The following is a 12,485-nucleotide window of genomic DNA, read 5'->3' as shown; positions in this document are numbered from 1 at the left end:
GTGCCATGGTGGTTTGCTGTACTCATCAACCTGTCATCTAGGTTTTAAGTCCCACATGCATTCCCCACCCCCTAACTAGCCCTGGTGTGTGTTGTTCCCCTCCCTGTGTCCTCATTGTTCAACTCCCACTTATGAGTGAGAACATGTGGTATTTGGTTTTCCATTCCTGTGTTAGTTTGCTGAGGATGATGGCTTCCAGCTTCATCCATGTCCCTGCAAAGGACATTATCTCATTCGTTTTTGTGGCTGCATAGTATTCCATGGTGTATATGTACCACATTTTCTTTATCTAGTCTATCACTGATGGGCATTTGGGTTGGTTCCATGTCTTTGCTGTTGTACCTGGTGCTGCAGTAAACTTACATGTGCATGGGTCTTTATAGTAGAATGATTTATATTCCTTTGGGTACATACCCAGTAATGGGATTGCTGGGTCAAATGGTATTGCTGGTTCTAGATCCTTGAGGAACCACCATACTGTCTTCCACAATGGTTGAACTAATTTTCATTTCCACCAACAGTGTAAAAGTGTTCCGGTTTCTCTACAGCCTCACTAGCATCTATTGTTTCTTGACTTTTTAATATGCTTTATTCTTAATAGGGAGGAAAGTCATTACCAAGTGAAGTCATTACTGACTCTTCCCAATGGCTCACTTGATACATTCACTTAATCACCAAGGACAGCCTATTTTACCTCTGCTTACTCTTCAACCTTTGCAAACAGCTGGAAACCATCGTCTCTCCCCGTTCTCCAAAGTCACAGTTCCAGCTGTTACCTTGGGGACTGTTTTCTTAGGTCATTAAAGGAGGAAAAAAATCTTTCAGAGTATGCTCTGAGTCCATGTTTTTCTAAAAGTAAATGACAAAGAATCTTGTTTGTGCACCTAGACAGACGTTTTTGTAGCACAGGAGACTTTCACTTGAACTCCATCAGGAAAGGCCAATTGACTTGACCTCCTGCAAACCCAAGCTTCACAGAGTAGTCAGTAGTCAGTGATCCTCTGAAACAGATGAGGTAAAACATCCTCATCCTCCCCCTGCACTGAAACCCAAACTCCCTACCCTGAGTGGCTTTTATCTTTTTTTTCTCCCCTAGCATAATGGACAATTTCGTTCCTGCAACTGAAAAGTTTAGGGGTAGGTCTTGTTTCAGTCATGGCTGAATCTCTGTGCTCACTCAGTGGCTGTTTTCCTCTTTTTCTGGCACATTCCCAACTTCTTGACACAATAGCAACATGGCCATGACAGGACCACACTCACTCCTTCAGCTGATCCCAAGGAAAGAAACTCTACCAAGAGCACCAACTCTACCAAGAGTCCCACGGATGCGTCTCGTTGGCCTTGCTTCGGTCATGTGCCTGGAGGTGGTACTGGTGGGGGAAGTAGAAATCATTACTAGCTACAGGTGAGGCACATGCCCATCTCTGCAAGATGTAATTTATGATACCTTGGCTTTTTTGGGATAACAGCTTTGAGAGATACTTCATATACTCACATATCATATAATCACTCATTTAAAGTGTACAATTCAATGGTTTATAGCCTATTACGTGTTGTACAGTCATGGCCACAATCAATTTTAGAACATTTCCAACACCCAAAAAGAAATCTCACGCTCATTAGCTGCTGCCACTCACTCCATCCCCCAGACCCCGGTGACCTTTAATCTACTTTGTCTCTATGATTTTGCTAGTTCTCGACACTTCATATAAATGGCATCGTGCGATATGTGATCTTTTAGAGTTGGGCTCTTTCACTTAGCATAATGTTTTCAAGGTTCATCCACTTTGCAGCTTGTTACCTTGCCTTTTAAGGCCCTTGAAAAATTTTAAATTATCTGCCTCCTGCCTGCCTTTTTGCTCTCGTCATGCTGTTTTTTCTCCTCTGCTGGGTTCCACTGTAAGCATGCAGCTGCTTAGACACATTTGCAGTCAGATAAAGGCCAGAAGGTGACATGTGGACCAAGGGAAAACTGGGTTAGATTAAGAAATAGGATCTACAGGCAATGCAGTCATTATTTCAGTGTTTTGCAATAAAGCAACAGTGTAAAGACCAAGCACTTTTTAAACTGCTTGCTTCCCACACAATAAATAATTGTTTTATCGTTGGTTAAAATAGGCCCTGGCTCTTCTGGGCTAATCCAAGTTGCAGAACTTCTACCCCAAGCTCCCTTTGGGCATGCTTGTGAGATGCCACGTTCACATTTTGGTTTGGAAGGTGTAGTCACCACATGGTTGTTCTCTCCCCTGCATCCTCCAGGAGAGCGAAGAGGAACTTTACTCTTCCTGTCGCCAGCTGAGGAGGCGGCAAGAAGAACTGAACAACCAGCTCTTTCTGTATGACACACACCAGAACTTGCGCAATGCCAACCGGGATGCCCTGATTAAAGAGTTCAATGTTAATGAGAACCAGCTCCAGCTGTACCAGGAGAAATGCAACAAGAGGTAGGTGAGCCCCTCCACCTGCAAACTTTTGGGGGGGTCTCTAGGCACAGTGATATTGGGCACCAGGGGCCAGGCTTCTGGAAAGCCTTCTGAGTTGCTTTCTTCAGAAATCCTTGGCCGGGCATGGTGGCTCACAGGCCAGGCATGGTGGCTCACGCCTGTAATCCCTGCACTTTGGGAGGCTGAGGCAGTTGGATCACCTGAGGTCAGGAGTTCAAGACCAGTGTGCCCAACATGGAGAAACCCTGTCTCTACTAAAAATACAAAAATTAGCCGGGCATGATGGTGGGCGCCTATAATCCCAGCTACTTGGGAGGCTGAGGCAGGAGAATCGTTTGAATCTGGGAGGCAGAGGTTGCAGTGAGCCGAGATCACACCATTGCACTCCAGCCTGGACAACAGAGGGAGACTCCGTCAAAAAAAAAAAAAATCCTTTGGCACCGTTGACTCTAGTTCTCTTTGTTCTCTAGAAATTAACCTACAGTAATACCTTAGGCGATTGCCACTTCCCCTAAGTAGAACTGTTTCCTCTAGAAGGACACTTCAATAAATAGTGAAAATGAGTGATGACCACTGGCTTTTAAGGAGTCCTTATTGTGTTCCCAAGAATGGGCTAGTCCAGTGGCTCTAGATTGGGTCAAGATCCCCCAACAGGGATGCTTCTGGTTGTGCTACAGGCATCTAATGGGGTGCGGGGCAGCCGGGGTTGCCAAGTGTTTCATAATATGTCTAAATGCCCTAAGAAAGAATCATCCAGACAAAAATCCTAATAGTAGCCACCAATGAGAAACTGTGCTGCCTGCCTTACTCACATTATTCTCATTTAATCTTCATGTCAGCCTGCAGAGTAGCTCTTACTCTATTTTACCATTGAGGAGATTTAACCTCTCTGAGTCGCAATGTCTTAACAGGAACTTGGAGTCTGCCTCTCTGACACTCAGCCCTATACCATCCAGCTCTGAATGACTGGCAAATGTATGGAAAGAGAAATGTTACAGAGTTCAGCACGTAGCCCATTTCTCATGCCCCAGTGCTGATGGTGAAATCTGTTTTATTTCAGGTTAAGAGAGAAGAGAGTCAGCAACAGCAAGTTTTATTCATAGAAGCTGGGGTATGTGTGTAAGGGTATTGTGTGTGTGCACATGTGTGTTTGCATGTAGGAGAATGTGCCCTATTCACACTCTGGGAAGACGCTAATCTGTGACATCTTTTCTTCAAGCCTGCCATCAAGGACATTTCTGAAGACCCAACTGGCATGAGTTGGCGTAATTTCCTATTATTTTCATCTTGGACAACTTTCTTAACTTATATTCTTTACAGAGGATTCCCCAAAATGTGCTCCTCGTTTTTGGCCTCTCACGTTCCAAACCTCATTGAATAAAAGCAATGAAAACCTTGATCAGTTAAGCCTTCTGTTGCACGACCTGTACAGTGAACAGGATTTCTTTTCTGGCCAAAAAGATTTTGCCTCTAATGATCCAGGTAATTGATGTCCATGGAAGATGAGCTGGAAATGTAAGAAACTATTCATGAGATTCTGAAAAAGATTTTAACTCAAAGGCAAATGATTCCATGAGGGCCCAAAGAGAAGCCCTACCCACAGGCAGCCTGCTCAGTTCAATGTACTTTAACTACCACCGGCTGCCTGCTGCAGTCCACAAGAAAATGGCTGAGTGATGGGATCTGTTCATTAAGACAATTTCTAATTAATGGCGACAGCTTGTTTTGTTACTAGAGTTACTGGGATGGAGTTAGCAATCTTGGGGCCTCTTTGTTTTAAAAAGCCCACCAGAGAGACCAGAACCCTGCTGCAGGGGCAGGTTCTCACTTGCCCCTGTCTCTGCCAGCTGCTGGGAGGCTCTGGCCCCACTAATCCCTCATGGCTCTACTGAACTGGCTGGGAGGCTGCTGGAATGGCCCTTGGTCCACAGCTCTCCACAGGCAAGAGGTCAATTGCTGCTTGAAAGAGGTAGACAAAAGTTAGGTTGATGGCGAAATGGCTCTGGGTTACCCAGTGTTCTGGAGTAGCAAGCTGAGCTTTAATGGGCTCAGCATGAGGGTGTTACAGAAAATCTCAAATGCAGCCATCTCCCTTGGGGCAAATCTACCTAGTTCATGACAACATGTGCGGCTGGCGAGGGCTTTACACCTCTGCATCTTAAGATGTTAATACATACCAATGATGTAATATGACTTTTTAAAGGAGAGGAGAGTGCTGGGTTGGGAAGGCAGGTGGTTGGTAGAGTCACAACTTCTCAATGAGTGAATTTACAACTGATGGGAAAATGGGTGTAACTGTGAGAAGCAATGGCTGTGGTGGGGAAAAACAAACCAGCAGTAAGCCTGATGCTTGATGTGGATGGAACTGGCCCCTAGAAGCCCATCTGGCCCTCCTCTTGTTATCTGAGATGCTGGGCTTAGCATGCATGTACTGCTGAAAAGCAGGGCAGAACAAATCAGGCTCTGACCAGAAGACCCTTCTGGTCCCTTCACTCTACAAAAACTTACTGATCGCCTCCACATGCCAAATACAGTGCCAAGATTTGGGGGTGTGATGTTAAAAAAATAAAAAGCTATGAGTCTCATCAATCATCTCCATCCACGAGCTCCTAAAAGAAAGGCATTTAACTTGCTTGAAGCCAGGAATACAGGGAACAGCAGTCTGGCCAAGGAAGGGCTGTTATCTGGTGCTATCACTCCAGTTACTCCTCCAACTCGGAGTTGCTATTTTATTTGGCAGTCAGCAACTGAAGAGAGAGCATTCCTCTTAGTGGCAGATGTTCAAAGCAACTTTCGAGAAAGGCTAGGTGAGAAAGGCACTGGGATGAGTGCTGCAGGCATTCCGTAGCCAGGGCCCCATTAGCCTTTGGCCAGGTACCCACCAGAACCTATTTATTGCACCTGGCATCTCCCCCAACCCCTCTCAGCTCTGTCACGACTTCCACACAGCAGAGCTCAGGTGTTGCTGTCATTACGTCCTTTCAGCTCCTCACTTCATTCTACTTTAAAGCCACAGTGCTAAGACCTGCATCCCCTTGCTGCCCAAATGGGTTTTTTGCTACCATATCAAAGAAATTGACATATGGCGGCATAGGAAGCAGAAGCTAAGCCTCTCTCCAGCTGCTGCTGTGTAAAACCCATGCATGGCCAAAGAGCAGTCAGGGGATTATGACATAAATGGTGCTGGGAAGAACCCTCTGCCTAAAACTGTCTCCTTCTCCTGCTGCTACAACTGGAATCCACCATGAGCCAGTACTTGCTTCGGTTCTTTCCTCCTGTCCTTGACAGAGTAACACGTTAATGTGGTTCTTGGTGGTGTCAGGGACTGATTCTCTCAGGAAAGGCACACATGGTATGATGGCTTTTCCCAGAGTCTGTTTGATGCTACAAAACTTCATCATCTAGCTGAGATATACTTCCTACATGACTGTTAAAGCACAGGCAATCCAGGCCAAGAAGACTAGTAACAGGCACGTTCTCAAAGATGGAAGCAGCACTGATAGATCAAAACCACCAATGCTTATGTATTACATTGTTTTTGTTCACCATTTTCCTAAGCGTGTTATTTAGAATACTGGTTATTACACGGAAAAATAAAGTGTGGAGGCTGGTTAGGCCTTGTGAGTTTGGGAAACTTAGGTTATAAAAGCTAAATAGTTTTTCTACTGTGAGACGAGATGTGCAGCAGTGAAAGGTGTAGAGGGTCTTGTTTTCCGAATTTGATCTCAGAATCTTTTTGCCAGAAGTGTCTCATGGGACTTATCTACAGTGGAACACATTTGAAGACCTACTACTCTATTAAGAAGGCAGCCAGGCAACATGGTCTGATACTTCGTATGCTTTGTGACCTAGTTAAAATCTAAACTTAAGTCGCCATGGCCAGTGGTCTTTAGATTAAGCTAGCCTTACCCCTGGGAGTATACCAGAGCTTTCCAAGGAATACACAGACTCCAGTACTCTCAGGGGAGCAGTGTTCAGAGCCTCATCTTCCTGTTGTATTCTTCTCTACGACTCATCTGCCTGAGAAAATGCCCTTTTCTCACCTTACAAAAGAAAATATGGCTTTCTCCACCTCTAGTCTTATTGTAGAGCGTGTCCTAAGGTGTAAAATTCAAAATGGGGATATTTGGAAAGTGAAAGACTTACCAACAGGGCACAAATCCATTTGCAAATGGATTTTCCAAGTTTTTCTGGTGGTTCCAAATTTTTTGCTTTCAACAAAGTGGGAGGAACAACCTGTAGATTTCTGAGTCTCTTAGCATGTAACTACAAAGGGGTTGGAAGCATTCCGCCATTCTGCTATCATAAAGCTTCCGTTCCCACTGATGCATCTGTGTGAACAAGGATCAACACCTCCATAAATGAAATTGAAAAGGGAAAACAGAATCGATGATGAACTTTTGCTCAATCTTAAGATGTTATCAATCTACATAGATGAAATAATTGTGGAGAAGAGCCCTCTTTATCTCGTTAAGTGATACATTTCCAATGAAGTTTTCCTATGTTTAATAATTTAGTGAAATTTGTGGTTCTATGTGTTTATTGATTCAGCTCAATCCAGAGGAAAATTTTAAAGGCTTACAGCCTTAGGATTATAGGATATTATATAATACTTTTGGTACAGAGATAGAATTAAATAACATAAAAATCAAAAATTTATTAGGGTAAAATTTTGAGGGAGAAGTGGTATGAAAATACAAATTCAAGGAGTAAAAGTGGGGCATTCTTTGCTACTAAAAATTGCCTTGTTCCAAGTAAGACTGATCATAAAAAAAGGCCCTGTTCATAAAATTTTTAAAAAGATCATAGTATCTATCAAATAACATATATTAAGAACCTCCTGGGCTAAATTTAAAAAGGAATACAACAGTTTTATTTAAACATGTAGTGTCTACGGTATGCCAGCACTTTGCAGCTATTTATAATGAGAAATTTTAGATGTCAATATAGCAATGTGCAAGAAGATACAGAGATTTTCAAAATTCACTTAAGAGGTATCTGAGCATAAAATGTTAAGATTGCTGATCTAGGGCCACTAAGTGATGAATCGTATTTGGAAGCAAAAAGGATGGCTAAAAAGGGCCTCAACCCTTTTAACTTTAAAAGGAAAATAACTTAACCTTCAACCTGTGTGACATTTAACTTTTTGAACCCAACCGTAAAAGCTATCTTCTAACCAACAAAAAGTTAATAATTAGATTTGGAATTATACAGAATTACAAAATTGGCATTTAAAAATACTCAATCATTTGTCCCTGGTTTTTAATTTTCAAAATATTTTCTTTTTGAAGAGCCAGAGTCCAGTGATCCTGCCTCTCAGAAATTTCCACATTTCATATTTTTCATTAGGCCTTAAGAAGCTGCATTTGTAAACTTTTGTTTCATTATTAAAGCTCAATTTATTTTTTATATAAATAGTATGTGCTTTGTGTACACAGAGAATTAAGTGAATGAGTCACACAGATGTTGGCTATTGTTAATGTGAAAATTAAACAGCTGTATCACATTCTGAAAAATAAAAGTTTCATCTGAATGAATATAGCAATCTTCCCAGAACTTTTTTTAAAAACTGCTATTCACCTTTTATACACACACAAAAAATAATTTAGTCATGAGATAGGTAGAGTTACAGTTATTTTTTGAAATGTGTTTTACTATCCTATTTATCCCACGTTTCTGTAGGTTACAGGTTTATCTTCAGCAAAAACTCACTCTATGTTGAAACTCAAGTTTGTAAGATTAATACTTGAGTGCTCTTCAGTTTATCAGTTTTGAAAGAATGTTTAGTGTTGGAAGGAGCAAGGACCTTATAGTAAGTCCCTGTATTTCTCCACTGAATGATAGGCTCCCTAGAACTGTCAATCACTGCGTTTCTTGCCAACAATCCCTAGTCCACAGGAAGCCGTGTTGTATCTCATACCTCTGACCCCCAAACCCCAGCGCCCAATGGTTGGATTAGTTACCCTGGTCCAAAGATTTAATAATAGCCTATGACGAACCTCTGCATTAGAAGATGAGGAAGGAATAGTAAAAAACAAAGATGAAATTAGAACTGCCAAATGACCACTTTTTAAATGGATACAACCGTAACTCTCATACAGATATAAAATGAACATATGTCGGAAATCTTATTAATTAACAAAGGAACCAATAAGATGTTCCAGCTTGTTTAAAGGAGAATTCAAAGCACAATATATATACATACAGTATAGGTTATCAGCTGTCCACATTATCTGGTTTTATATGGTTTCTCCACGTTTTATTGTCTGAATAATGCAAATTATTTCTGTCCATGGAAATGCAAATTGTGTCCTGTGGAGATTCCACTGATCATTCCCTTGTGGATAATGATCACTGCTTTTACCAGTTTTGTATCTATTAAATTTATTTCAGCATCGCTGATGGATGTGAAATCTGACTCCTATCTTACTCCACACACAAAAATCAAGTCAGTTAGATTATAGATCAAAATGTGAAAGACAAAACAATATTTCTAGAAGGTCTTCACAACATCAGAGTAGGGAAAGGTTACTTAAAACTGCAAAAGCAATATCCCTGAAGGAAGACTGCTAAATTTGACTCCCCTAAAATTCAAAACGAGTCTTTATCAAAAGATACAATCAGAAGACAGAAATAATCCATTGTCTCAGCCCAAAATCTCCTTAAGCTGATAAGCAACTTCAGCAAAGTCTCAGGATACAAAATCAATGTACAAAAATCGCAAGCATTCTTGTACACCAATTACAGACAGGGAGCCAAACCATGAGTGAACTCTCATTCACAATTGCTTCAAAGACAATAACATACCTAGGAATCCAACTGACAAGGGATGTGAAGGACCCTTCAAGGAGAACTACAAATCACTGCTCAATGAAATAAAAGAGGATACAAACAAATGGAAGAACATTCCATGCTCATGGGTTGGAAGAATCAATATCGTGAAAATGGCCATACTGCCCAAGGTCATTTATAGATTCAATGCCATCCCCATCAAGCTACCAATGACTTTCTCCACAGAAGTGGAAAAAACTACTTTAAAGTTCATATGGAACCAAAAAAGAGCCTGCATCGCCAAGTCAATCCTAAGCCAAAAGAACAAGGCTGGAGGCATCACGCTACCTGACTTCAAACTATACTACAAGGCTACAGTAACCAAAACAGCATGGTACTGGTACCACAACAGAGACATAGGTCAATGGAACAGAACAGAGCCCTCAGAAATGATGCTGCATATCTACAACTATCTGATCTTTGACAAACCTGACAAAAACAAGCAATGGGGAAAGGATTCCCTATTTAATAAATGGTGCTGGGAAAACTGGCTAGCCATATGTAGAAAGCTAAAACTGAATCCCTTCCTTACACCTTATACAAAAATTAATTCAAGATGGATTAAAGACTTACATGTTAGACCTAAAACCATAAAAACCCTAGAAGAAAACCTAGGCAATACCATTCAGGACATAGGCATGGGCAAGGACTAAATGTCTAAAACACCAAAAGCAATGGCAACAAAAGCCAAAATTGACAAATGGGATCTAACTAAACCAAAGAGCTTCTGCACAGTAAAGTCAGTCTCTTATACACAGCATCTAGTTGAATCTTGTTATCCTTCAGCTACTTTGTGTCTTTTGACTGGGCAGTTTAATACATTTACATTTAATTATTGATAGGAAAGGACTAACTATTGCCATTTTGTTAATAATTTTCTGTCTGTCTTGCAGCTCTTTTGTTCCTCTTCTTTCACTGACTTCCTTTGTTGATTTTTTGTAATTTTTATAGCTAACATAGGGCTTACATGAAACATTTTATAGTTATAACAATCTGTTTTAAGCTGATAACAACTTTAATCACACTGAAAAACTCTACACTTTTACTCTTTACTCCAAACTTTGTCATTGATGTCATAAATTATATCTTTTTATATTGTGTATCCATTACATGTTTTCATATTTTTTTAAATACTTCTGGCTTTTAACTGCTGTACCAGCATTAAAAGTGATGTATACACTAGAGTATCGTATTCTGTGTTTGTCTATATACTTACGTTTACCAGCAAACTTTATACTTTCATATGCTTTTGTATGGCTGCTTAGAGTCTGTTTAAACTTCAAGGACTTTAGTATTTGTTGTTATTCAGGCCTAGCAGTAATGAACTTCTTCAAATTTTATCTGAAAAAGTCTTTATTTCTCCTTTGCTTTTAAAGGACAGTTTGCCAGATACAGTATTCTTGGACAACCTTTTCTCCCCCTTCTTTCAGCACTCCCAATATACTGTCCCATTCTTTTCTGGCCTGCAAGATTTCTGCTGAGAAATTCACTGATTCTTATGGGAGTTCCCTTGTATGTAATTAGTCCCTTTTGTTGCTTTCAAAATTCTGACTTTTGACAATTTATGTCTCAGTATGGACTTCTTTGAGTTTATTCCCTTTGGGTCCATTTTCTTTCAGAGATTTCAGAAGTTTTTGGGCATTATTTATTTAAAGAAGCTGTCTCTTTATCTCTTCTATTTTTGGAACTAACATAAGGAGTATTTTGGTCAGCTTATGGTGTCCTGTAAGTCTGTGAGGCTTTTTTCTCTTCCTCATCCTTCCTCCTGTTCTTCCTTCCTTCTCCTTCCCTCATCTTCCTCTTCTTCTCCTTCCTCCTCCTCTTATCTCTCCCTTCTTCCCCCTCCCCCACTTTTCTTCTTCTTCCACCTCCCCCCACTTTTCTTCTTCCTGTTTTTGCTCCTCTGGCTGGATAATTTCAATGACCTGTGTCTGGGCTTTCTATTCCCAAAAGAGAAGGAACGCGCACGGGCGCGCGCGCGCACACACACACACACACACACACACGTGAAAGCTTTTTGAGTCAGGGTCTTGCTCATGTCACCCTGGCTGGGGTGTAATGGTAGGGTCACAACTCACTATAACTTTGAATGCCTAGGCTCAAATGATCCTCCCACCTCAGCCACCTAAATACCTGGGACTAAAGGCATGCACTCACATGCCTGGATAATTTATTTTTTATTTTTTGTAGAGATGGGGTCTTGCTATGTTGCCCAGGCTGTTTTCAAACTTGGCCTCAAGCTATCTCCTGCCTTGGCCTCCCAAAGTGCTGGCATTACAGGCATGAGCCACTGTTCCTGACCACAGAATATATTTTTGTTGAATAAAAATTATCAGGTGGCAGACCAAAAAAAGGGACCTTCTAAGCACATTTTAGGAGGATAGAGGAGAATCAAGGAAGAGAGAGAAAATCAAGAAGAGTGAAAGGAACAGAGAGAAAGGGAGGGAGGATGCCAATCTCACTGTCAAACAGAGTAGAAATCCTGAAAAATATTAGCAAGCCAATGTTCACTTGTTCATAACGTAGAATTGATCTCAGGAATCCAGTAATGGTTTAATATTGGAAAACCTATCCATGCAGTTCTCTACATTAATAGATTATGCTTTTTCATAAGGAAATTGATAAAATGAAACATATATGCCACATAAAAACTTTTAGTGAATTAGTGAAGTTTTTTTTTTTTTTTTTTTCCCAAGGTGGTGGATTAGACGTTAACATGCCTGAGCCACTTGGAAATAGCAAAGTAGTGCATAAACTCTCTGAGCTTTAATTCGAGAAGGAAAATTGGAATCCACTAGAATTGTAAAGAAAACCTCAGATCCTGGGTAGAAGAACACAGGCAAACAGCCCCTGTGATGATATCTAGTTCATAAAAAGATTGTAGTGCCCCAGGGCCTTCTCTGCTTGACACCCAGGCAGATCTCCACTGACCTGGATCAGCAGCTGGAGTTGCCCCGCTCTTCCTCTGCAGAAATTGTGGTGAAGCAGGGCCCTCTCCACTCCATGCCCAGGCAGATGTCCAGGCATTCAGAGCACCTCCTTGCCTGAATGAGTAGTCTGAGCCAGCCCACCCTTCCTGTGTAGAGATGATGGTAAAGCGAGGACCTCTCTGTCCCATGCCCTGGCATATCTCTAGGCAGCTGAAGCAGCCACTCTCCTGAATTAGGAATTTAGGCTGCCCCCTGATCTGTGCAGATAACTTGGGGCTGA

General features: G+C 41.3%; 1 protein-coding gene across 4 annotated transcripts in view; it reads left to right on the top strand.

The window, feature by feature from the left end:
- Positions 1 to 11,930, top strand: part of PLCG2 (phospholipase C gamma 2) — a 186,722-nt gene extending 174,792 nt beyond the window's left edge. For 2 of the 4 annotated variants that reach the window (XM_032156340.2, XM_032156341.2), the window contains exons 31-32: positions 2,260 to 2,444; positions 3,505 to 11,930. In XM_032156340.2, the coding sequence (XP_032012231.1) occupies positions 2,260 to 2,444; positions 3,505 to 3,547 (228 nt within the window). In that variant the 3' untranslated portion in view covers positions 3,548 to 11,930. The remainder of the gene's footprint in view (positions 1 to 2,259; positions 2,445 to 3,504) is intronic. The other 2 variants (XM_058440446.1, XM_032156337.2) reach the window with 2 other exon arrangements.
- Positions 11,931 to 12,485: the final 555 nt, after the last annotated feature.

Source organism: Hylobates moloch, unplaced genomic scaffold (genome assembly GCF_009828535.3).
Source record: "Hylobates moloch isolate HMO894 unplaced genomic scaffold, HMol_V3 SCAFFOLD_6, whole genome shotgun sequence".
Lineage (NCBI taxonomy): Eukaryota > Metazoa > Chordata > Mammalia > Primates > Hylobatidae > Hylobates > Hylobates moloch.
The sequence above is the reverse complement of the archived record's forward strand: the minus strand, read 5'-3'. Positions and strand labels throughout refer to the sequence as shown.